The sequence below is a fragment of the Siniperca chuatsi genome, linkage group LG7 (assembly GCF_020085105.1).
Source record: "Siniperca chuatsi isolate FFG_IHB_CAS linkage group LG7, ASM2008510v1, whole genome shotgun sequence".
NCBI classification, from domain to species: domain Eukaryota; kingdom Metazoa; phylum Chordata; class Actinopteri; order Centrarchiformes; family Sinipercidae; genus Siniperca; species Siniperca chuatsi.
In genome coordinates, this window is record NC_058048.1 from 13,205,929 (window position 1) to 13,230,404 (window position 24,476).

The window sequence follows — 24,476 nt, forward strand, 5'->3', positions numbered from 1 at the left end:
GGTGCAGGCTGATATTAAAACTCAGCAAGTTTAACAAGTAGAGTGGGTTTGTTTTCCCCCGGTGCCTGCTGCTGTGGTGTGCATTAGACTGCTGTGATTCCTGCAGTGTAAAACACAGCCAGGGGGGTTAAGTCACAAAGCAGGATAAGCAACTTAGCCAGATCATTTATAAAATGTTGTGAAATATCCTGAAATCCACAGGCATGGCTGAATTTTAATCCTAGTTTACTTTTACAGATTCAGCTTGGTGTTTGCTCTAATCCTGCTTTGTGAACGGCGCCCCAGGTTTGACACAGAATTTGAGATAAAAGGACAGAGAGGAGGGTGAGTACATGACACTCGTTTTTCTTTCTTCACTAAGCTCCAAAACCAGGACTTTACTCTCTTCAAGAAGAGATCCATAGTTTTCTTACTCGTCCTCTTTCTTTCTCTTTAATCCCCCCCAACTCATTTATTTCTCCTCCTTCTTTCCTCCTGTCTCTTTCTTCGATCTCTCCTCCTCCTTTCTCACTGGACCATCTGTGTTGTGACGCATGCAGAGGACAGGGGATGCAAACCAGCACCATGCTCAGCCAATCAGGTCATTGACCAAATCTCAATTGACTGCTGCTCCAGTTTCCATGGAGAAGAAACAACCAGCGGGAGGGGAGGGAGGCACAAATCAATGACTCCCCCTCAGGCCCGGCTCTGGGCCTGTACCGGACCTGAGATTTGGTGCATAAGAGGGATAAAGCTGGAGTGGATGTTGTTGTTTCAGGATTTCACGGCAGAAGAGATCTGTGGGCACCGCGCTCAAGGAGAGATGTTTTTATCCCCTCTTTGCATGAAAAATATGAAAATTGAAACATGTCCCCTTCTTTGCATGTGTTGTCCAACCTCAGCTCAGGCTTAGTGGCAACATCGTCCTCTGTGGTTAGTGTGGAGTAGAGCACAGTGAAGCAGGCCGCAGAGGTAACAAACTGCAGCTCCTTTCTATTCTGAGACATGAAACCAGGACAGCCAAGGAGACAGTGATCAGGTCCCTGGCTAAATGCTCCACTAAAAGGCTTCTGTCCTGGCTGCACACCACCAGCATGCTCACCTGTACATACCTTCCACTGTCATATATACCGGCATGCATACACAAGATAAGCAAACATACACAAGGGGGGATATGGCTGCCACCTGTTGGTGATTCTGCTAAAACTCACCCAGTCACCTTGCCGTTTCCCTCCGTGATGCTGCAGCAGATTTATCCTCTGTGCTGCTGGCGGATGCTCTCTTTCACCTGAGCATGACTCAGAGGCCCGGCTGCCTATTGAGCCCATTGCTACTGAAGCTCCATTTATTGTAAAGCTCAAATGAATTTCATGCAATCCAGCAGAAGAGCAGGTTCATGTGGAGATCAATAAAGTACTAAATGAAAATAAAAGAGGGCTGATTCAGAACTTCAAATGTCCTTGAATAGGTAGAAGTGTAATAACCAACGCAGCAGGAAGAACAAAGGTGTGTAGGTCAACTTCAGGGACATGTAAAAGAATGTACCAATGCGTGGAGGTGGTGTATCTCTATTTGACATCATCCTTGTGGTCCTATCTTAAACACAAACAATCATTTCTCACCGATGGAAATCATCTTCTAATGGAGCACAAACCCAATCCAGCAATGTGATATGACTGGAACAATCTTGCCTAGTCTAATATTTTAATATCAGCAATATTCATGCATTTTTCCAGGGACTCTCTGATCTGACATGATACTGGGCAGAGCACAGACACTCCTGGAGAAAAAAGAAAAATCTGCAGTCAAATCTACATTTTCCAAACTTCCATCAAACAAAAATGTTTATTAAATTATTTGGTAAACCAAATCTAAACACGATGAAAAGCAGCTGAAAGCTAAAAAAAAAAAAAAAAAAAGCCAGTAAGAGGACCTTTGATGCTCAAATCTATTTTGTATTTTTGCATCAGGCTGAGGATTTTGCAGACTTGGTCCAGTATCAGTTGGGTGCATAACACGGGGTAAGAATTATGATGTTATCATACAAAATGGTATTCAGAGACAGGTAGCATTGCTAAGGCACTAGCTTTACCCGGACGGACATAAATAACTTTAAGAGATGTTGTGGGACCTGCAGCAGAACGGCATTTATCTTATTCATGACTGTCCAGATGTTCCAATGAATGAATGCAGTGTGGAGACTGGCCTGATCAACAGAATTGCAGATATTAATAGATTCACCCATACTTGAGTTTTTTTCTCAGTACACATACAAATTAGAGCACAGCATAGAAATACATGTATCACAGGATTTACTGTAACTTTGCACTACTTTTGGTTTGCACAGATGTAAAAACAAAACCTGGGGATTTTAACAGCTCAACAGCTCACACAGTACGTGGTTATCTATTCACGCACACAAGTCTATAGTCTTCACTCGCACCTCACTGCTGCCGCTCTTCCCTCCTGTTGCCACAGCAACGCAGCACTCTGTCTCCATTGACAGCACATTTAAAAAAGAAAAAAAGAAACAGCAGACAGCAAGAATGCACTCACAGATACCGTCATGTATGGCAACACATGCAAATCAAAACACAGATGGGATGCAGGTGTATCACACACATCATCCAAGGTGAACCCTCGTTGGTTTCAGCAGAGAGATGATGGGTAGTAGTAGTCATATTTAATACATAATGGATCCCAGTGACTGAAAAAAAAACCACCAGTTCCTATCAAAATACAAAGAATAAGCAAATACAGCTCTTTATTCTCTGCTTTATAAAGTAATTAACACTTGGACCATAATCATGTTTTCTCTGCATGATGCGGTTGGGTCTGATGAAGCCCAAAATTAACACACACACACACACACACACACACACACACACACACACACACAACCCTTACATCAGCTCCTTCTTACTCCTCTACTCCATGCTCACTCAGTATCCTCTCAAGCAAAAGCTAAGGAATAAGATCAGACACATGCACAGACTGCTCAGTATTAATCCTGTGTTCACACGGGTAGATGAAATGTGTTCATACCTCACAGTTGCGTCCGGTGAAGCCCTGGCTGCACGTACAGGTGTACTCCCAGGTGTCCTCTGGCCTGCTGGCGGACAGGAGGGCCAGACAGAAGCCCCCGTTGAGGCAGGGTCGTCCCTCGCAGGGGTCCGGACGAGGTGTGGCCTGGGTCGGGGTGGGCTCAGCTGGGGCCGGGGTGGCCGGGGCCAGCTGGAAGGGAGAGGGGACGGCCCCGATGCTGCTGCTGCTGCTGCTCAGGAGCAGGAGGAGGAGAAGCAGGGGGGGCGTGAAGCTCTGTACAATCTGTGTGGGACGGCAGCAGGGAACTGCCGGCACACTGCACACACTCATCCTCATCCTCTGGTTTGTTCTCCTTTTTTGGGGGGGTGTTGTTGTTGTGTATGTCTTTCTCCTCTTTCAGAGCACAAGCCGCTGCTGTTCGTGGTGGTGTGTGAGCGACTGTGTGTGTATGTGAGAGAGAGAGAGAGAGAGAGGCTGTTGAGCCTCAGCTGTGCGCAGGCAGAATGACTGAGATCAGGCTGGCTGATGGTGTGGAGGCTGAGGGAGAGAAGGTAGGGATGCGGGATGCGGGAGGAGAAGGGGAGGGCTCTCGGCTCTTTTCTCTCTCCGAGTCACAGTGACGATGATAGCTGACGACACTCCCGCCCCCCCAACCCCCACCACCTTCACAGATGCTCCCTCTCTCCTTCCTGGCTTCTCTCACATACACACTGTGCGGAGTAGCGGAGGAGCTCTGCACCCTCCTCATTTAGAGTCGCATCATCCATAACCTCTCCTTGAAGCCGGGCTTTCAATTGGGGAGGGAGGAGGCTGTAGTCAGGGAAGTCAGAGGGGAGGAGGAGGAGGAGGAGGAGTGGTGGTGGTGGTGGTGGTGGTGGTGGAGAAAATCCTAATCAGCTTTGCCCTAAGATTAGCTGCTTTCCAGTGATAACAGGCGGTATTACCACAAGGGAGATGATGCACTCAAAACAGCAGACTCATGCTGATGGAGGCACTGGTGGTTGGAAAAAACACATTTGTCCAAAATTATTCATAAAACAGTTCCCTAAAAGCAGAATGTATATGGATGGTGCAGTCCCAAAGGTGAGAGATCATCCCTCTTTCATTCACCAGGGTAACAACCAACGTGGTGAGTGAATGTCTTGACATAAAAGTTAACATACATGAACCTAAGGACAGACAGACATGTTTTGGGTTGTTGGTAAGAAAAGAGGGGGAAAAAACTGTTTTCAGCTTTCCCAGGGCTACATACAATTACTTCACTTGTCCGGTCAAAACTGCCAGGATGAGTTTGTTCTGTAGTCTTCTCTATATTGCGCATTTGCAAGAGACATTTGCATGTTCACAAATACTAATCATTATGAATTCTGTTTTGGGGTGGATTTTCCCTCGAGTACACTAAGTCCCTAATCCGATGCAATGCTTCTTTGTTAGGAATCCTGCAGTGGGTGATCACAGAGGTTTTTATTTGACTGAATAACCTATTACAGATCAGTGGTTTTTCAAGGACACTGAACTTTAAAAGGGGCAGTCCACCGATTTTACATGTTAAATTTACTAGTCACTAGCACTAGTTTGACCTGAGTTATTTGGGTTTGGGAATTACAAATTTAGAAAAGAAACCCGGAACTTGTGGTGTGGAGTTTGAAAGACCTGAGCATTTAACAAGGCAAGGAGGGTTTAACAAAAGATACCATAGAGTCACATTATGGGAGGTACTTCTGAAGCTTTGTTTCTATCCCTCCACTGCAGCTCAGCAAGGAAATACTGGCCGGGGAAACACAAAGAGGGAATTTTGTACTAAAAAGAGTTTGGAAGATATCCACTTGATTTGTCTAACTGCTGAAGCCTTATATTAACTTCAGATAGACTTTGGAAAGTATTTTTCCCACCATCTCTTACATTGGAAGCATGTTAAAAGGGATCTTTTAATGGCCAGGACGAGGAGTGATTACAAACCAGCAAAAACAGTTTAAATGTACATATAGGCACCAGACTACACAGAACTACTTGTGAAATCAGGATATTTGTCTCATAAAAGTCCCCCCACTTTAGGGAAGTGTAATATTAAATCACTGGAGTGCACTTTAATTGTATCGATATGTATAGTGTACTAAGCACATGTATTGAATTGTGGAGACTGAAAAACAAAAAAAGTCAGTACTGACAAAATAAACAGCACTACTAACGCAAACTCCCTCACCTTCTTTTCAATATGATGAAGCATAGAGAAGTTTTTGTCTTCCTCTAACAGACTCAAGGGTTGGTGCGAGATTTACAACCTCAATTTATTTAGTTTAAGTAGCTGCATGTTTCAGACAGGGGTGTTGTTTCGGCGTGATCAATATAAAACCCTGGTGGTTGTTAATGAGAAGCCGGCCTTTCACTCTCAACTTCTTCATTTCCATAATGAATCCTCCCATGGTGCAATGAATCTGTCACCTTACACCACTGCAGTCAACTCATTGAGCACAGGTACTGCAGCAGACAGCAAACTCCGAGCCTGTTGCTGGTTGTGCTAATGGGCAACACACAGCATGTAAACCATTGAGACCCCTTAGAGAAACTGATGTTTTCTGTTTACAATAAAAAAGGAATAAAATCATTCTGCCTGTCTCAGAGAGAAAAGCCATTTAAAAGCCAAAAAAGTTTTCAGTAAAGTCGATGAACAGTATTCCAGGTCAAACAGGTAATAGTTATTTCACAACCTACAAACATCTTATGCAATGTTAAATCCGAGGCTGAGCGTCCTCTTATTTCTAAGAGTTTGAGAACAGCTTAGAGGCCGAGTATTGTTAAACCCTGCTGAGATCTAAAGAGCAACGTTCCAGGTAAGTAAAATAAATCACCTTTGTCGCTGTCTCTATGGCAACTCACCTAAACCTGTCCACAGTCGAGTCCCATGGAGGACCAGAGTGAGTCAAGATTTGTCCTGAAAACTTAACTTTAACTGATTAATAATCAGCTTTAAGAGGACCCACTGAAAACTCAACATGTAAAATGATCAACCTGCTGTGAAGGATTCATAAGAGCAAGATGGCAAAGCGATGGAAGGATGGATAAATAAAATTACAATAAACAAACATGAGTCAAACAGTTACTTTATTTATGTTCAGGTAAAAACATGAACCTGATGCAGTAAATTATTGCAGATCTTAGAAACCAGCACATGAACAATTGCGCCAGGAGAACATACAGTGGCGCCCTCCCCTGGCCACAGACTGCAGGTGCACACCACGGTTTGTTCCAAGCCAGCAGTGCAAAGAAAAAAAAAAAGAAAAAATAAACAAAAAAAAATAAAATAAAATAAATCAACTACAGCAAGAAATAAAGACAATATAGAAAATAAAATAAAAAATAGGTAAAGCAGACATTCCCACCTCAAACAGGGTGTGAAACTGCATATAAACTTTATTCCATAAATGAACTTGAAATGCTATCTGGCCATCAAACGATAAAATGCGACCAGCCAAATTTTGTGCCCAGCTACATTACGTGTTGAGGGTTGCTCAGAGCTTGGTCTACCAAGATAACCCTACACATCTGGTAGGGCCCAACAGAAAGACACTAACTCTATCAAAATAAGAGCAAAACAAATTTACCTGATCAACACATTGGTTACAACTCTTCATCTGAGTTGAAGCTCTCTATAATAAAGGAGGCCAGAACACAATCTCAACTTGGGTAGAAGAAAAAAAAAAAAAAGAAAGAAAGAAATAAAAAAGATAATATGCGCTCATCACTACCCGCATTCAAACCAACTGCAACTCTCGTTTCCACAACTTGAAGCAAAGACACACACGGGGGGGGGGGGAGCCGAACCAAATGCAACACACAAACTGGGGCCAATATAATACAGAACAAAATGCGAACAGACAAACTGAGGGGAAGAGACATGAGAACAAAGAGCTATTCTATCAAATGTGTAGAATGAGCAAAGTCTGCAAATTTGTCTGTACAAATGATCTTTGGAGCTAACGTAAACCTAGCTTGCTCAATGGACCACCCCTCCCCCCCTTCCTCCCCGACACCCAGTGACATTTGTCCGCCACTCTGGAGAGGAGACATCCCTTTTTTTAAATATCACATAGCAATGCAATTTAAAATGTCACCCAGATGTTTTCATCTTTTTTAAACATTACTCAACTACTGATATAAGTTTGACTCTCTCTTTTTTTTTTTATATTTTAAGTTCTGTGAGTCATGGAACACCTTTCCATTTTTGTATTTTTTTGAGAGACAGGGGCAGCAAATATATATTTAAAGTCTTAATTTTTCTGCAAGCTGCTTTCTCTGACAAGAAGGCTGTACACGTAGCCTTAATGTATGTGATTACAAAAAAACTAAGAAGGAAGTCACGATTTCATCAGTCGCTGTAGAAGGCATCTGAATGTGAGATGTGGAGAGATCAGGAAAGGTGGAAAGACTGCTGGCCCTCGCGAGCCGCAATCAACAGTTTCTCTCGCATGGTCTCTATGCTGGAGTAGTCAGGCAGCTTCAGGTAGTTGACACAGGTCATGACTGAGGGGAGAAAGTCATCCGGGTTCTCTGTCGACTCAAATGTCTTCCTCACAATCGTCAGAGGGGGATTCAGGCTCCGGAAACCTGACACACAAGAGTAACACGAGGTGTCAGGCGCAGATGTAGTACAGACAGGGCTTCACACCTGATACATTCATATAAGCTCCAAAAACAGTCAGGGATCTCATGTTTAGACACTGCTGTTTAGTTGTTTCCATCTGACCTGCTTTGATAAGTTTGTGTGTGTGTGTGTGTGTGTGTGTGTGTGTGTGTGTGTGTGCGCGCGAGAGAGAGGTGACTCACCTCCGACGGGCAGTCTGGGGCTCCCTGTGACAAACTGCAGAAAGAGTCTCTGCTGCTCGGCATCGAAGCTGCTCAACACCTCAAACAGGAAACGTACGGCGCGGCTGCAAAAACATGGGATGAAATACACATCAAACATGTATCTTGAGACGAAACTTTACTTACACCTACAGTGTGTTATGTAGCGAGTAAGAAAAAGTAGCCTGGACCCACATTTTATGGTACTCTACACTTAATAAAATTGAGTTTTTAAATGGTGGTGAACTGGTACAATCGACCATCAACACCTCAGCACTGTTGACTGACTGCTGGACATGACTGCCACATTGGATATGGTGTTTCTGATCCGCTATGGCTACGTCAGATGTCACATAGTGATATCAACTGGCTGATGTAATAAGATAATCCTTTTACTGATCCTTTATTGATAAAGTAATGCACTTAGAAATGCTGAGATTCACAATAAATGAGACATTTAGAGTCTCATCATCTGTAAACTCTCTTGGCAAAAGCTAAATAACTGAGGCTTACGTGCCTTTGTTGGTATTTTGAGGCAGCTCTTTCCTGTTCAGTTTTTCAGAGTGTCATAGGTTCGCTGGTCTCACCTGTCATGTGTGTAGCCGTGGTCCGGTCGACAGCACTCCATCAGCGTCTTGACGTCCCACGTCTCTGATTTGCTGCCACACAGCAACTGGTCAAGCTACAGAAGGTGAGGAAGGACAATGAATAATTAAAGGAGAAAGACAGGAAAATAATAATACTGCTTAAAGTTAGACTAACATACACACAGACAATGAAACAAAGATTCAAATTTTGCTGACCAACTAATATTTCTATTTAAGAGTTAATGTAGTTTTTTATTGACTGCGTCATACTGTAAATGTCTATGACTGCCTGAGAAGAATGAAAAACAGAAAATGTGCTTACCTCCTCTGGATAGAAATACTGCAGGTGATGCAAGGGGAAGACTGACTCAAACCCTTCCCGAAATGACTCAAATTGTCTGGACACACCTTCATTTAGAGTCCAGTACACCACCAACTGAAGGGAGAGAAAAGAACAGAAAAGATTAACCTTAAGAGGAACTATATCAAGACCAACAAAAAGGTGAGAGTTGCAAGAAAAACTGTATCACATACCCTGAGGTACTCCTCCAGGTTGTAGATTGTGACTGGGACGTCTTTACCGCCCTTTTTCAGCTCAATGTTCGGAAATCCTGGAAGGGTGAAGTCCAAACCCAGGTCCTCCACTGAGCAGCCGTTCATGTTCAGGCTCTCCAGTGCCTGCTGTAGGGTCTCCCTCGTCTGTTATACACAAACAAAGGTTAACAAAACGGACAGATGGAGAAACTGTGAAGGAGACTTGCTTTGCATGTGAATGTATTACTGAGAATGGGTATAGAGTGTGTTAGGGGAACATATTCGGCAACAACTAAGCCATATGTCATGACTAGATTGAATGGTTTTAATTTTGTGTTGTGTAGAGGACATAAATGGAGACTGATGGACTATTTGAGGTAGATGCTTTCATGAAAACCTGGATCACCACTAAGAGACCCCAGGACCACAGAAGTCCTCTGTGCTGTGCTTTACCTGTGATCGGTCTTGTTCCAGCCTCTTCTTCTGGCGGATAATATCCTCCAAGTGCTGGATGGACTTGGCCACACCAGGATCAATGTTCACCAGGTCATGGGAGTTTATGGACATCTCGTGCCGTAGCATCCACTTATAAAATGGCAGCCCCAGGGGCAGGTCCAGCTAGGAATAGGAGCAGGAGGTTCAGAAAGTCAGTTAAAATTAAAACAAACTTGGCAACACATGTACATGAAAAAGAAAAGGTATGTGATGCTTTAATTGCTGCAACATGTCAAGAAGACACCTTGCTTGTGCCTCAAAGCTCTTACTACCGCATGTCTAAGATAGAGCAGAAAACAAGTCGTTACCAGTCTGAAGTCCATAATGGCTTTGGCCATCAGCTTTCCTAAGAAACGGAACTTCATTTTGATTTTGGCTATGTGTGCTGGTTTGGTTGTCCTGCCAAAGGGAACAGCAAACAGTCCTCTGGTGCTAAACATGTATTTAGTTCCCTCTTGGCTTCCTGTTGGGGCAGAGACACAAGTGTGGTCAGAGTAAGTCAGGTAAAATAACTACATACACCATCAAACCAGCATTTATATTTACATTCAGTGCAATCATATTTAGAGTGAAAATTCTAAATCACGGACCCATCAATGAGGACATCCCTAAAATGCATTTTTGACTGTAAAGCAATTGGACTATGGCAGGGTCTCACGTTGTATGAGAGAGTGTGAAAAGTAAAAGCTAACATGACATGTTTTTTCATCATATCCTGTGTGTCTCTGACGGTTTACAGTTGGAGAGCCACATGAGATACCTTTAGGATTGGCCAGCGTGACCTCTTCACCCCTCCACAGGCCGAGATCGGCCCGCTGGAGCTCCTGAGACACCAGAGCGTAGAACTCCAGGGTGGGGCCAAGACCTGTGCCAACCTGAAAGAAGATACAAATTAGGAGTTTCCAAATTTGTCAACCCCCCCCCCCCCCCAAAACAAATGCCAATAATTTTACTGCACCAAAGTGCAAGTCATGATTCAGTTTTAACGTAGCAGATACTACAGGTACCTCGTTCTCATACTGAATCTCCAACATTGCCCTGGAGCTGCCAAGGTCTTGCATCACAGACTCAGCCTGTTTTAGCAGCTCATCACGGTTTATCGTCCTCTGCAAAACACAACACAAGGGAGGAAAGAAAAGAGTTTAAGTCAAATCAGAAAAAAGATACAGATATCCTTAAATAAGTACCAAGATTTAAACATTTCAAAACACAAAAATGGTAGTACAATACAAACTAAAGACAGATGACCATATTTTTATAGATAGACAGATAGATGCAACACTACAAGTACATGTACCTTCTTCCTGTCAAGACGTGGTGCGACTCTGCTGTCCTGAGAATCTGATTGGTTGATCTCAGGGTTTGTGTCCAGTAGGCGTTGCATGGCTCTGTCGCGATCAAAGGCAGTTACATAGAATAACATCTGCCGGGTGTCAAAGGGGAAGAAGAAAGGGCTGTAGAGAGAGGCCGAGGGAGAATAATGTATGTGAGAACAAAGTCATGTCAGCCAAACATATCAACACCAATATCAATTTTGTAGTCAACTTGTACAATACAGGTGAAAGACCAGATTCTAATTCCTCCTTTCGGTCAAAAGTATGAAACATTTACCAGGTCTTTCCAAGCTCAATGAGCCAAGTAGGGATGTTTCCCGTCATGATGACCAGCGGGTCTTGTAGCTGACGGTTAGCTTTGGCGGTCAGCTTACTGTTGATGAACTCACTGGTAGGGATGATTTCCTTACACACAGCATTCTGCACAACAACCAAATATATTCATGTTACTTGTATATTTAATATAAATGAATGTTAATTTAAGGCCTGGGACAGTACATTTAGAGAAAGCCATTAATCAGTACAATATTTTTCATTTAGTAACTGAAGCAATATCAAAATGCATCTGTATTTGTGTGTATTTACACAACTATCACTAACTTTTCACAGCTTTATGATATGATAAGTGTTAAATCAGGTTAATTACACATTGACCCAAAACTTAGAAGTCTGGCATAATGTTCACACTAAAACTATTTTATAGATGAGATAACAAGACAGAAACAAACTGACAAACACACTGACTACAATTTGCTGCCTTCCTCTCATAATTCTTACTTCATACAAGTAGAACCAGTATCTACTGATGGAGTGCAGGACCCTCAGCAGCAGGTTGACCTCTAAAGAGGGGTCATCAAAGGTTATGGTCTCTGGTGGCTCCGAAGTGAGGTATGTCTCTAAAGGATTGATGACACTGGGACACACACCATCTGGAAGTGATAAGAATCAACATTAGTACTGAAGTTGACTGTACAGATTCAGACTCGTAAGAAATAGACAATGAGAATGTTAATGACAACGTGATTGGAACACATCACATGCTTGAATATTGTCTTCTTGATCTGGTCACTCAACTGCTTTTTGATTTCTAGTAAATCATAACTAGGAATTCCCCAGTTAAAAATAACTTATACTGCTGAGACCATAGCCTGACAATGTGAAACTTAACTTTGAAAGTTAAGTTACAAAAGGTCTCAATCTGCACTGGACCAGCAGCTGTAAAGTTTCAGAGCTGGCTGGCAATATTGAACTTAGTTCAAGAAACTCTTCACTATGAGATATTTAAGATTCTCACCATGCCACAGCTCATCCTGCTTCTTGGCGTTGCGAGGTGAGGTTTTGGTGGGAGCACTCTGGGCTCGGCCCCTCTTTCCACCCACAGCATCTTTGCTGCCGTCCTCATCCTCTCTCACAGGCTTATACCTGTCAGGAAACAAGACGGGACATTGTGTCTCTGTATGCTTTGATAAGCATTCACGTCAGCTTTTACACCAGAATCAGTGCCTTGTTTCAACTCGAGACTCTGGGTATCTGAACATTTTAAAGAGTAACAGTACTAAAGCCAATAATCCTTTGCAATTAGTGGTTAAGTAGTAGTGAGAACGTACTTATCACATAATGTGTAGTTTAACACTTCACAGTGCACTGTAGAGTATATCTCAAAAACTTGGCAAATAAATATGCATGGCTAGACACCACTAGGGAAAATGATAAAATAATACGTTTTTTATTTGACCGACCCTTCAAAAGACTCACTCATGAGATTCAAACAACCAAATCCCAAAAAAGCAACAGTGAAGGTTAAAAAAGTTGTAAGATGCAGAACAGAACATTTAAGAGGCTCAAGACCTCTTCTGTAAGAAAAAAAAAGTATACATAAAGAACCAGTTAAGATTAAAAACAAAAAAACCATACCATACTTACCATATTGTGTGCGTTTTGGTCCAGATGCCAGCTCGCCCAAGTGGGTTTGCCTCATCGTCCGTCGACTCCCTTTCTTCTTCTGCCTGAAGACTGTACTGCCGTACAGCCTGGTATACTGTCATGTTGTATGGTAGCAGGTGATCACCAATGTAGAACTGTAGTCTGTGACGCACACTGCCAGAATTCAGGAACTGCGCAGCCTGGGTAACCAATAAATGACATATTGGTATTACATATACAGTTTATTGATAACACTGAAGTGATAGCAGGACTTGGCTCTCAACACACATCAACACAGGATTAAGTGTGTATAGATTAAAAGAGGAGCCTCATTTGGCATGAAGGGCATCACATACCAGTGATTCATCGATTTCATCATCTGAACCGTCGTCATCACTGTCTTCATCCTCTTCTCTGATACGGCCGTACCCTGTACAGACAAGATATCAAGTTAGCAACCCAACTGAAATAAACACTGAATAACCCATTATAAGACTGGTAAAAAGGAAAAAAAATTGGCATTTGGAAAATGTGGAGGAAAAACAGGTCCCTTAGGAGAATTAAAATGGTGGCTTCCACAGGTAGAAAGCTGGCAGGGGATCAGCTTGACCCTTCACACGCACACACATTGCATAGCTCTGGTGTAACTCTTCCCTGTTTAAAGGAGCTGCTGTTGGCCTCATCTGTATTAAAAAGGAGGCACGTGGTAGTCTACAACTTTTCCAAAAGTAATTGAACAGTCCCTCACCTCTGACAACAAGATATCGCTCAATGGCTTGCACCAGGGCCAGGGGGTCTATCTTCACAGGGCCGCCTTTCCACTGTTTAACATTAGTGCAATCTGGGTGTCTCTGCAGCTGACACTTGAGTTGATGTGTGTTGAAGAACTTCAGTGCCTGAGAGCCCCTGGAGAGATAAATTAAAAACACATTTTTAAAAATATATATACCAAACAGTATAACTGAAGTGCTTAAATATAAACGTTATTTTGATCAAAAAATAAATAATAAACCCACAAACCTGCTGCCATTGCCGTTGCCACTGGGGAAATCATGCACTTTGACAGGGAATTGCTCCATTTGGCTCAGGCAGCTGTTTATTTTGTGCACCAGTGCCAGGTAAGGCCCGTTCTCTGTCGGGTCGAGACGACCTACTGGCTCCATTCCTGGAACCTGCAAACCAAATGGGAGGAGGAATAGAGATTAAAATTAAAGTCTGAATATTTACACTGCCAAAGCCATAACATTCTTACATATTTCACAGTATACACGACAATACAACACGTTCTAGTCTCTCACCGGACAGCCAGCGAACACATGGAGGAACCTCTTGAGCCGCACGTCGCGGCTGAGCAATTCCCTGTCGTTGTTGGAGGTCAGGTAGACCAGGAGCTGCTTCACTAGCCCACTGTGCTGGATCTCAAAAGACGACACATCAGATTCTGATACAATACTTGAGATCTCCACCAGGCATTCCATACCACCGTCCACCTGTGAAACGGGAACATAACACATTATCAGAAAAAAGTCTCAGTGCTGAGTAACATTACTTTATACAGTCAATTTTAGCTAAATAAATACAATTTCAGTGCCTGTATCTCTCTAGGCTCCTCTATTTGTCCATCTTGCATTATCATGACCTGATGAATGTTTGTAATACATGTCCTTTAATTTGTTGGGAATTTTGTGCTTGCTGTTCAATAACGGGGGAGTCTGTGTTTTACCTGCAGATTGAGCTGCTCAGTGGCTGTGCAAAGTCTCTGGAGTACATTCAGTGCAGGGTTGCTGCCATCCACATTTTCAGAGTTGAAGTAGCGCTCCACAAACTTACTTGCCTGTTCTTTGATCCAGGCCTTTATTTTGTCTCTACAAAAGACCAAAAAACAAAAACACACAACAAAAAAAAATTTAACTGATTACATACAGTAATCCACACATCATCCCCACAGCCTGTGACTGATCATTCTGCATTTGTACTTAACATCAACCACAAGAAAAAGAGCATGATTTGGATAATATAGAAGTGGAAAAGAGGGAAACTTTCTTCATTAACTCATGGTACCTGTTATTTGAAATTGAGTCCTTGGGAGGTGCCCTTGCCAGGCCACTCACCCCCGCTGTGCGTGAGGGCTCTGAGTTGGCATTGTTGGTCTGGGCACCCAGCTTGCCCCACGTTTTGGGATTAAGACTGGCCAAGAAGGATGATTTGGGTGACTGAGTACTGGTAGGGCTCTTGGCTGTAAAGAACCCAAAAAGGTAGATTAGGAGGGTTATCTATAGGCTAATAATTTATCCAAGAGTACATTTCAATTCATGACCACTGCCAAAAGTTACTGAACAGCAACACTTGTGCCAGTTTTGTAGTCAGAAAATAAAAGTCCATCATTCATTGATACAAAATATATAAAAACAGTGATATAAAAAAAAAAACAAAACATAATAAACTAATAATTTCCGATATTACTCCTCTTGAGATGTGATTTGGATAAAAGGTGGGCCTATATTGGCATATTCATAGATTCTGTCTCAAAAAGAAAAGAAAGGAGTAGCTGCGCTTAGTTGTGAGTAGTTTCATGTAGGAACTATTTACAAAGTCTGTGGATTATCTTAAGTAACCAGGTCATGATTTCTGGAAAGAGACATTGATGTTGAGTTTTTAAAATGTATTTTTCTTGGTGCTTTGAGCGCCACAAGCCAAGTACCATGTAGTCCCATTATATTAAATAAATGCAGTCATCTCTACGGCCGATATCGCCAAAACTCGGCAACTCACACTAAAACAATCTAGATGGATAAATAGCACTACAGGTAAGAGGGAAAATATGTATTTTTGATTTTTGGGTGAGCTGCCCCTTTAAAACATCCCACACACAGTGAAACTTTAACTTACCCTGATTGTCTACTTTATCATCATCTCTTGGGGGAGAGTATTTGGGCCTTCTGGGCCCTCTTTTAGGTAGCCGTTTCCTCTTTAGGACATCGCTTAACCGCCTTGGTGGGGGAGAAAGTAATTATCAGGTGCTCTTGGGGGTAAAGAAAATAATCTGTTTGCCCATTCATTACAATAACAATTGACAAACATACATACATACATACATAAAAATGCATTGATAAACAGTAGCATACATTAATTGCTGAATAAACACACTAATATCGCCTAATACATTTACATTTTCAGTTTCCAATACAAATTGTAGACCTAGTTGTCAGGCAGCAAAATTAGCTCCAGCTGTTTTTAGGTGGTTCAACAGGATGCAATTTGTGTTTAAGAGCTTAGTTTCCAGTGTGACACTGAATTTGGGCCTGAGCTAAAAACTTATTTTTAAAACACTTCTGTAAACAGCCAAACCAAAGCCACACATGGCCACATACTCACCCTTGTGGGCTGAGGTCCAGTGAGTCATCCATGCTGTGCTGGAAGCTGGGTGAGCCCAGATCAGGAGTTGCATTATTAGCAGATGTGGTGGATGCAGTGCTGATGGTGGTAGTGCACAAACTGGCAGTACCACTAGGGCAAGCCTTCGGGGGACTAGTTACTAGAAAGCTCTCAGACTCTGACAGGTTCTTCACCTGGTGCATCACACCTGGAAGGGAAAGGAGAAAGACAGGCATTACAGATTGTCTAAAGCCTTAAAAAATACCATAATACACAGCAACTTCTTGTCAGTTAGGCAAGAGTCACTTGGATCAGGGTGAAGTCCGTGCATCCATGTAAAATGCCAGCGTTAAAAGGAAATGGAAAGGAAAAAACATTGGCAGCGATGCATTTTACTGCCAAAATAAAATGTTTACAAACTGCAGGAAGCCACTTGCCCCGTGGACTTGAAAGCTTTAGATAGGGGAAAATATTTTTTTGTCTACTGTGGAATAGGATCTCTAGTTGAACAAAAATTATATTCTGGGGGTGAATCTCAACCACTAAAGCTTCTACGATTTGCATGTGGAAAGTTGAGTCTTTCAGCTGTGAAATTTCCCACAGAAGATGGCCTAATACAAAAAGTGACAGGCTTATAATGACTGTGCAGTACTGTTCATTACGCTTGGGTGGTATCTATTTTTTCATACCTTCCTAACATTTCACCGGGGTATACAGTATATGATAGTATTTGTGTAAAAAAAAAAAAAAAAAAAAAAAAAAAAAACCCAACAAACAAAAAAAATAAAATAAAAAACGTAAAAGCTGAGCTGTGGGTGATAGAAGTCATTGTAGCATGCCGGAGTGTTTCTATTTTAACCAGCGCAGCTTTTCTAGCCTTTACAGCACTGGTAAAACGGCCCTGAATCATCTCACGTGACGCTACTCAGCCAATCAAATCTGTGCATTGCGACTTGACTCTGAGCGAGATACACACAGCTGAGACGAGATGAGAGACAGTCAGAAGTAATTTAACATGGCGTACTAAAAAGAGAAAAGTAGAGAGCTATTAAACAAGAATGGACAGATTCTTACATGTTCATTCTTCCCACGGGCAGACTGTGGTGATTATTAAAAGAGTCAATGTGAAGCACCAACATTACGAGACAAAGCACAGAGCATCTTTTAAGCAAACATACCCGCTCAAATCCAAACTGAGCGCAGAGAAAATAAACAATCTAAGAGCCAATGTAGTCGACCCACCAGAAAGAGGAGTGTCTGTGTTTTTGAGGGTATTTAAAATCATACTTTTGGGATTTTTAAATACCCTGGTATACCGTAATAACTTGATACTGCCCAAGCCTACTGTTCATCTTCAAAACATCTTTGTCATGCATTTCACAAGATGCTCAGGTTAACACTTGTCTTTAAAATCACTGTAGGTCATATACTCTGGTGAGCAGACAAGGTGGTACTTGAGTTTTCCTTGGGATTATACACTACCTTCTCTTCTGAAATAGACACTGAAGACATCAGGCAGCTTCTGCATGAGGATCTCAGCCATCTGCAGAGAACCCACTACAATCTTCAGGTCCTGGCTGGACAGCATGGAGGCAATGTGACTGTAGAAATAAACATAAAAAAATAGTTTAAAGTCAATTTACTTTCAAGTAAAAGACAGTCATTAATTCCCTGGTGTCTTTGAAATACTACAAGGTTTTTTTTCAAAGCAGTTATTAACCTCCTTCAAGACAACCTTCCTATCCTGCTTTAATGTCAATGTAAAAAGGAGGCCTCAGCCCAGGCGCTCTTACCTGGACACAGCATGGTTCCTCAGCACATCCTTCAGCAGCTCTGCATCAGCAAAGTAGATGATCCTGAGGATGGCTCTAAGGCACTTGTGTCTGACAGCAGGGCCAGCTGATGAGCTGTACACCTCATACAAGACCCCAAACAGAGTTTTGATAAAGCACTTTGCCAGCTCCGGGTCCTCCTTCATCAACTGGGCTCGTGCATCTTCTCGACGAACCTCCTGGTGACTCCCTAGAGACAGACAGTGAACAGGTCAGGTTTATTTCCTCAACCACACTGTAACTGTCACAGCTCAGCTGTCACTCAGTGGAGAAGTTGTGTTATACACATCAGGTATACGCATGTACACAATTGGAAAAGACATAGCAACAGACTGACTAACGTCTCTGTTTAAGCAGAGATTACAGCTGCTTTTATATAAGAAAAAAACTGACAACTTCTCCAAGTGTGAGAAATGGGCAAAGTAGCAAGAATCTGCGTGACAAAAGTCCACTGACCTGCACTCGGTAAATGCACAGCAATTTACCGGATTATAAAATTACAACAAAATACTGTAGTTAACAATTAAGCATTTGCTTTTCTACTATTTTTTTGCCATAAAACTGGGTCACTGTTGAAATTGTAACTGTTTTGACTCCAAGCTGATTCGAGTTGCCATCCTACTCAGAGGAGCAGGCTAAAAAACATTCAGAGTGCACATTTAAAGACATCAGATGCTGAAAGCTCAATACACAAGTTTTTGGTGGACCTTTCCTTTATGACTTTGATAAATGGGTCAACCCACCAAGTGTTTCTGGTTCCTCTTTTGTTTTAAGATAAAATACAATACACTATTATCTTCACATAAACCTCTGTAATTTGCGAAGACCTGTATTACCTGTATTGGGGTTGGCAAGAGGATTTGGTTTCCTCTGGATACCGCGTGCTGTTCCTGTGTCTTCATTGATCTGCTGCATAGAGTTGAAGTCAATTGTGTACACACGGCCCAGGGTTGACAAGCTAATCTCATCCTCCCCGTTCTGGTGGGCTGTCTGCAGGGCAAGATAATCACCAAATATACCTAACGTCACTATCACATATGGATAAGCCAAATATAACTGTGTGTAAATGTATTGAGAGATGCTGAAAAAGACTGAATGTTGTGTAATGCAACATTTTAAAAGATTCAATACATTTTTAAGGATGAGGAATGGTTATCTTGTAGTGTAACAGAGGTCCTGAATGACTGACCAGAATAAAGTCTCATATTTCAACACAGATTGAATATGGGTGACATAGACACCTCTGATGCATTTATACCTCAATGATGCGGCTGTCAATGCGGTTGTAAGGATGCCACAGACCCCTGTCATCCCTCCACTGCCAGATTGCTCCCTCTGTCGTCTGTGCACTGCCCTTCTTGAGCATTACATCAACTGCAAAGATGCCCTCTCTAGGCAGGCAGGGCATCAGCTCACTGTAAGAAGAACAGTGGTTTCAGAAAGCTACTCAAATGACAATTTGAAGAAGAGAGTTCCTGTAAATTGTGCAGAGGACAATGTAAGAACATTTTACAAGCTTCAGAGTCTTGTCATAAGTCAGGTATTAGAATTATGCAAATTCAGAAAACATCATTTTTCTTACTGGCAACATAATTTACAGGGTTAACGCCCCCAAATCCAAAAAAAGGGAAATATTTTTGCCATAGCGTGATCTTAACACATACAATACTGAACAGAAGGTAGGTAAATAGATGTTACCATATGAGGGAGGTCAATTCATAGAGCTCCTGGGGGCTCCGGGGTACCAGTTCAATCTGCTCCTGGCAGCTGCCATTTGATGCACCGCACAAGAGGAAACGCAGAGTTTCTGCTATGTCTGTTTAGAAAAGGTAACAAAGACATTTCTGTTGTTAGTTGCCCTGTGGCATCTTAAACATGTTATATTCCTACACTACTGCTAAAAGTCTCTTAACACTGAATGTTTTGAGGTGAGCTATAGCATGTCTAAGCTATAGCATGTGCACCCCTAAACAGAGACTGCATAATCAATGAGGAACACAAGATCACAGCAGTTAAAAAGGGAGGGAGGTATATATCTCCAATAAATAACACAGAGAACTACAGGATATTTTGTCCTGATTCAAAATTTGAGACAGAATAAAAACTGTATCCTTTGGTACTGTACACTTAAATATTTTGTAGGGAAAAAACAAATCAGTTATCAATCTAGTTATCAGGCTGCATCTTCTAGTAACTATTCAATTTATGAAGTACAATAACACCCTGTCTAGTGTATACATATAGTATGAATGTGTATAAATATGCATTACAGTAATGACAGAGGGGGCAAGTAATAACCCATGTGACCCATTGGTTGGTGTGTGTGTGTGTGTGTGTGTGAGAGGGTTACTCACTCTGCTTCATTAGTTGGACTGCCAGGCAGGGGCAGTTGGAGCACATAAGGGAAAACATGCGCACAACCATGATAAACATCCCCGAGCTGAGCACAGGAGGGGTCACTACCAGCAGCTGTTGAATGTTGGTCAACAGGTCACGTGATGCCACCTCCTGCAGCAGGTTCTGTTGATTTAAAACAGACACATGCACATTATCTGGGAAGTTGGATAGCAAATGGAGGAGATAATACAGAAAGAGCAAACATGGTGTTAAGTCTTAAAATTTGAGGTACAAACCTCTTCATGTTGAAAGTTGTCCACCAGTCTGGCGAAACAGAGACAAGTGCTTTCGACGGATTTCTTATCCTGAAATAGTCAAATAAATATAGCCATTAGTGAATCTTTACAATAGGTTACACTGAAAGAAACTAGAAGAGTGCAGATCTCCGCCAGGCCTGGTATCACTAAATGGCATATGAATAACACATCAATGTCTTAAGTTATTTACCGTGTTATCACCACGCCCTTTAGTCTCTATGGACTTACAGTATATTGTGCGGAGACAACATGTCATTATACGCCCAAATGTCAGAGAAATATAATATGAGGTGACGTAGTATAAACAGGGACAAAGTCTGCGTAGGGACGAGGTCAGGGTGGATGGATGGGTCAAACAAACACAGGACTTTCACCCAGGAGACTGCTGAACGGTTCAGCAGTATGAGAGTTTAGATGTAGACAGATACACATATGCAGGCACGCACGACCACAGGCATGATCCCCTCCAGGCTTACACCTGGCAGAGATAAATACTGAAAGAAATACTATTTGAAGCACCAATGTATGGAGGCTATCATACAGAGGAGGATAACACACTGAAATACGGACGTGAACTCAGAGTACACGTTTATATGAGTGCTGGCAAAACAACATTTTTGTGCCTACAAAAACCAGGCTGTGTGACTTAATTTGTTTCTACATCAAACTGCTGCACACACTACTGCTATGCAATGTGGCATTAGGTACTCCTCAGACAACTTCTACAAACTGGACCCAAGTAATAATAACGCAGACTGTTTGTAATGGGAGAACAAGCAACATCTACTGGCTACAACTATTGATATGGTTCCTGTAAAATTCAACTATGTACAATAAAATCCTGACTCATTTTCTAATGACTGACCAACACACTAAAAAAGAGGTACAACTTGAATGAAAAGCTGGACTTTTTTCAGTTTAAAATCATGTTCATAGTAATGGTGAGACAATAGAAAAGCATACTTTTCTCTCAGTTTTGGCCCTCCACCTAAACAACTGATGCATGACTGTCACCTGTGTTTATTTTCTGTCATTGTTTATAGCTAGTCACACAAAACAGGTGCTGTCATTTTTTTTTTTTTTTTTTTTTTTTAAACATAGGTTGTAAGACTCCTGCAGAAATATGAAACTGATTTGACAGAGGGTTGCTGGTTAACATTAGGCCTGGTTAGTAGGCTGCATTTATTACCCTTTATCATTTTATAGTCACGCAGCTGAGAACACAAACGGAAGATGATGTCGATGAGACAATCTGTACTGTGTAATCAGCTATACTGAAGTACCAAATATGCACAATTTCACTGTCTGAATTTGTTTAATACATTTTTAACAACACCAAGTAAAGATGGTCAGCATTTTTCACAATTATCTGAATTTAAATTGACAACACTTTGCTCTTAAAAAGAAGTCAGGCCCTCACCAAGCCATGTTACTTTTCCTACTTGACCTAAATGCATTAAAGATACTGACTGTAAAATAAATGTGAATGTGTCCTTTTAACCTTTAGAAAGCTAGTATAACTACTTTAAAGAAACCTTAAAGAAAATTAACTTACTACTTAGCTATTTTACCCATGTGTTTATAATCAATTTAATTTCTGGGATGTGAAACTTGTTCCAAGAAGAACACCACTTAGTACCACTTGAGCCAAACCCCTGCTGTGATGGCGTTACATTTTATAGTTCATTGTTGTTTGACGTGGGAAAACGTACCTGGTGTGTGAGTCTCTGAGTCAACAGTGGCAGAGAATCAGCAACAAAGTGGAACTCATCTGGAGTAATGCTCTGGCAGCAGTTGGCTGCAATGGCCAAGGCATTCCTCTGAGCATTGATGCTAAAGAACTCTAGGTAGAGGAGGCAATCAGCGAGCCCACCCTGCGAGGGATGAAATGATAACATTATTGTGGTGTATAATTGTGGCAAACGGAGACAGGATGATTTAAGGGTATGAAAAAAAATTAGCAAAAAAGCAACACTTACAGCCTGCAAAATGGCTTTGCTGTGTCGCCTTGACAACATCTCTAAGGCAGTCAGGGCCTGCTCTGCTACGTCAATGAACTGGATCACCTGAAGCTGCAGACAAGAAGGTGGAACAAGGCATTAGCACATCAAAAGGCCACCATTGCGAATTAACAAGCGATTAGGGACAGATAGAGAGTGCAGTGTCTTACCTTCTCCAGGAAGACAGGAATAGCATCGACCACCACAGCAGAGGATCGAGGGAGTGCCTCCATCATGTATGTGAGTGCACGAGAGGCATGATTCATCTGTATGCATAGATCAAAAGGCATGCAAGAAAGCGAAGGCATTACAAAAATGAACAGATCAATCAAAAGACAACTATATTTACAGCAATGAAAGCTCATCATACTCACAATATCAAAGTTATGCTCCATTTGTAACAGTGTAATCTGTGAAAGAAAGTTGAGTGTGTTGAACTTAAATATCACACAGACAACGCACAACAAAATAATTTTCATTTTTTCTATGAAAAGATTGCAACCCAGCAAATTAATGTGTAGGTGAGGCATAGCTGCCAAACATACAGGACAGACCAGTATAATGGAGAGATTAATAACCAAACAAAATAAGACTAACCAAAGCGGGCACCACACTCTTTACAGGGAATCCACCAAGTGTTTCCTCATTGCCCATCACTAGCAGCTGGCACATCTCAATAGCAGCTTGGAGCTGCTGAGACTCGTCACCTGTGGCCTGCAGGCCCTGTAGTAGCTGCTGAGCCTTGGAGCCTGGAGATAGGAGGGCAGAATTTTTCAACAGTTATTTAGAGCTCGAAGAACACTGATGTAAGGGTAAGAAGGTTGTACTCACTGGCTCCACTGCCAATGGTCCTGTGAAACAGCTGCGACATGCGAGGTCCAAGGGGCCCAAAAAGATGTGGTGGGAGACCCCTGGCCTCCAGTAGGGCTATAGGGACAACAAAAAAGGTTTAGAGAGCAACTATACAAAAGGATAAAGCTAAGAACTGTTTATGAAGTCTTTATACCTGAAGCTATAGCATTACAAATAAGTACATTTATTTTTTTGCCCCATAATGTAGTGATATACTATGGTGAATTTTAGCAGAATTGACTGGAAAATCTGAGAGGATATACCTTGAAGCCTTCCCATTTCAGAGTCATCAGACTCACTCTCTCCAGAGGTGGTCATGCCCACTGCTCCAGCAACTGAGCTTGAAGCTGGACACAGAAACAGCCAAGTTGATGTCCTAATTTCTTTTTAAATTATGCCATTAGGAAAGGAAGTTTAATTCCCATACAAATTTAGTGGAAAATCCTTGATCATCCATAGATTTAATGGCATATAACAAGGACAGATGTTCTACTGTCAAACAAGAATTGAAAAGACATGACGGGTACCTGAAGCCCCTTGCGACGCCTCATCAGTGCGAGCGGCTGACGAGTTGGCCCCATCCTGGTTGTTGTCGGAGTCGGCCATTTTCTCCTGTCGGCGAGCGTCGGCTGCCCCGCGCTTGCCCAGGCCTGAGCCCCGCCGACTGTGATATGAGTAAAAACAGATTGACAATATGAGTGACAGCAGAGTAATCACAAAGTACAGTGCATTCTGTGTTACCACTCTACGTCAAATTAATACACAGCAGTGGTTCCCCTGGATATTTTTTCCCCATGCTGGATATTAATGATTATTCTGTTGTAAATTTGGTCATACAAATGTATGAGAATCAAAACGCATCAAGACTCCTCTGGGACCTTGCTGCTGTTTTAACAAATGCCCAGTCTCTGTATCAAGACGCTATCAAAGTTTAAGATGTTGGTAGGGTTTCCTGTAACCATCAACATCCAGGCTGTTACTCGTTCTGATTGTTATTGTGCAGTCCAAACAGCCAATTTATAGT

At 42.0% G+C, this 24,476-nt stretch overlaps 2 protein-coding genes across 9 annotated transcripts in view; both read right to left on the reverse strand.

The window, feature by feature from the left end:
- The window catches only part of dner (delta/notch-like EGF repeat containing), a 59,052-nt gene extending 55,403 nt beyond the window's left edge, over positions 1 to 3,649 (reverse strand). The window contains exon 1 of the mRNA XM_044203087.1: positions 3,025 to 3,649. Coding sequence (XP_044059022.1) covers positions 3,025 to 3,360 — 336 coding nt within the window. The 5' untranslated portion in view covers positions 3,361 to 3,649. The remainder of the gene's footprint in view (positions 1 to 3,024) is intronic.
- Positions 3,650 to 6,109: 2,460 nt separating this feature from the next.
- trip12 (thyroid hormone receptor interactor 12) overlaps positions 6,110 to 24,476 on the reverse strand; it is a 43,908-nt gene continuing 25,541 nt past the window's right edge. For all 8 annotated transcript variants that reach the window (XM_044204167.1, XM_044204165.1, XM_044204169.1 and 5 more), the window contains 37 exons: positions 23,980 to 24,116; positions 23,716 to 23,799; positions 23,432 to 23,527; positions 23,198 to 23,349; positions 22,975 to 23,010; positions 22,771 to 22,866; positions 22,580 to 22,672; positions 22,313 to 22,474; positions 20,580 to 20,648; positions 20,301 to 20,466; positions 19,645 to 19,762; positions 19,205 to 19,361; positions 18,783 to 18,936; positions 17,908 to 18,136; positions 17,597 to 17,715; positions 16,115 to 16,322; positions 15,629 to 15,729; positions 14,801 to 14,975; positions 14,463 to 14,604; positions 14,038 to 14,229; positions 13,760 to 13,911; positions 13,488 to 13,645; positions 13,096 to 13,169; positions 12,740 to 12,939; positions 12,111 to 12,238; positions 11,594 to 11,745; positions 11,094 to 11,236; positions 10,780 to 10,936; positions 10,490 to 10,588; positions 10,243 to 10,357; positions 9,791 to 9,945; positions 9,441 to 9,605; positions 8,988 to 9,152; positions 8,776 to 8,889; positions 8,454 to 8,548; positions 7,849 to 7,952; positions 6,110 to 7,629 (listed from right to left, as the gene is read on the reverse strand). In XM_044204167.1, the coding sequence (XP_044060102.1) occupies positions 7,433 to 7,629; positions 7,849 to 7,952; positions 8,454 to 8,548; positions 8,776 to 8,889; positions 8,988 to 9,152; positions 9,441 to 9,605; positions 9,791 to 9,945; positions 10,243 to 10,357; positions 10,490 to 10,588; positions 10,780 to 10,936; positions 11,094 to 11,236; positions 11,594 to 11,745; positions 12,111 to 12,238; positions 12,740 to 12,939; positions 13,096 to 13,169; positions 13,488 to 13,645; positions 13,760 to 13,911; positions 14,038 to 14,229; positions 14,463 to 14,604; positions 14,801 to 14,975; positions 15,629 to 15,729; positions 16,115 to 16,322; positions 17,597 to 17,715; positions 17,908 to 18,136; positions 18,783 to 18,936; positions 19,205 to 19,361; positions 19,645 to 19,762; positions 20,301 to 20,466; positions 20,580 to 20,648; positions 22,313 to 22,474; positions 22,580 to 22,672; positions 22,771 to 22,866; positions 22,975 to 23,010; positions 23,198 to 23,349; positions 23,432 to 23,527; positions 23,716 to 23,799; positions 23,980 to 24,116 (5,059 nt within the window). In that variant the 3' untranslated portion in view covers positions 6,110 to 7,432. The remainder of the gene's footprint in view (positions 7,630 to 7,848; positions 7,953 to 8,453; positions 8,549 to 8,775; positions 8,890 to 8,987; positions 9,153 to 9,440; positions 9,606 to 9,790; positions 9,946 to 10,242; positions 10,358 to 10,489; positions 10,589 to 10,779; positions 10,937 to 11,093; positions 11,237 to 11,593; positions 11,746 to 12,110; positions 12,239 to 12,739; positions 12,940 to 13,095; positions 13,170 to 13,487; positions 13,646 to 13,759; positions 13,912 to 14,037; positions 14,230 to 14,462; positions 14,605 to 14,800; positions 14,976 to 15,628; positions 15,730 to 16,114; positions 16,323 to 17,596; positions 17,716 to 17,907; positions 18,137 to 18,782; positions 18,937 to 19,204; positions 19,362 to 19,644; positions 19,763 to 20,300; positions 20,467 to 20,579; positions 20,649 to 22,312; positions 22,475 to 22,579; positions 22,673 to 22,770; positions 22,867 to 22,974; positions 23,011 to 23,197; positions 23,350 to 23,431; positions 23,528 to 23,715; positions 23,800 to 23,979; positions 24,117 to 24,476) is intronic.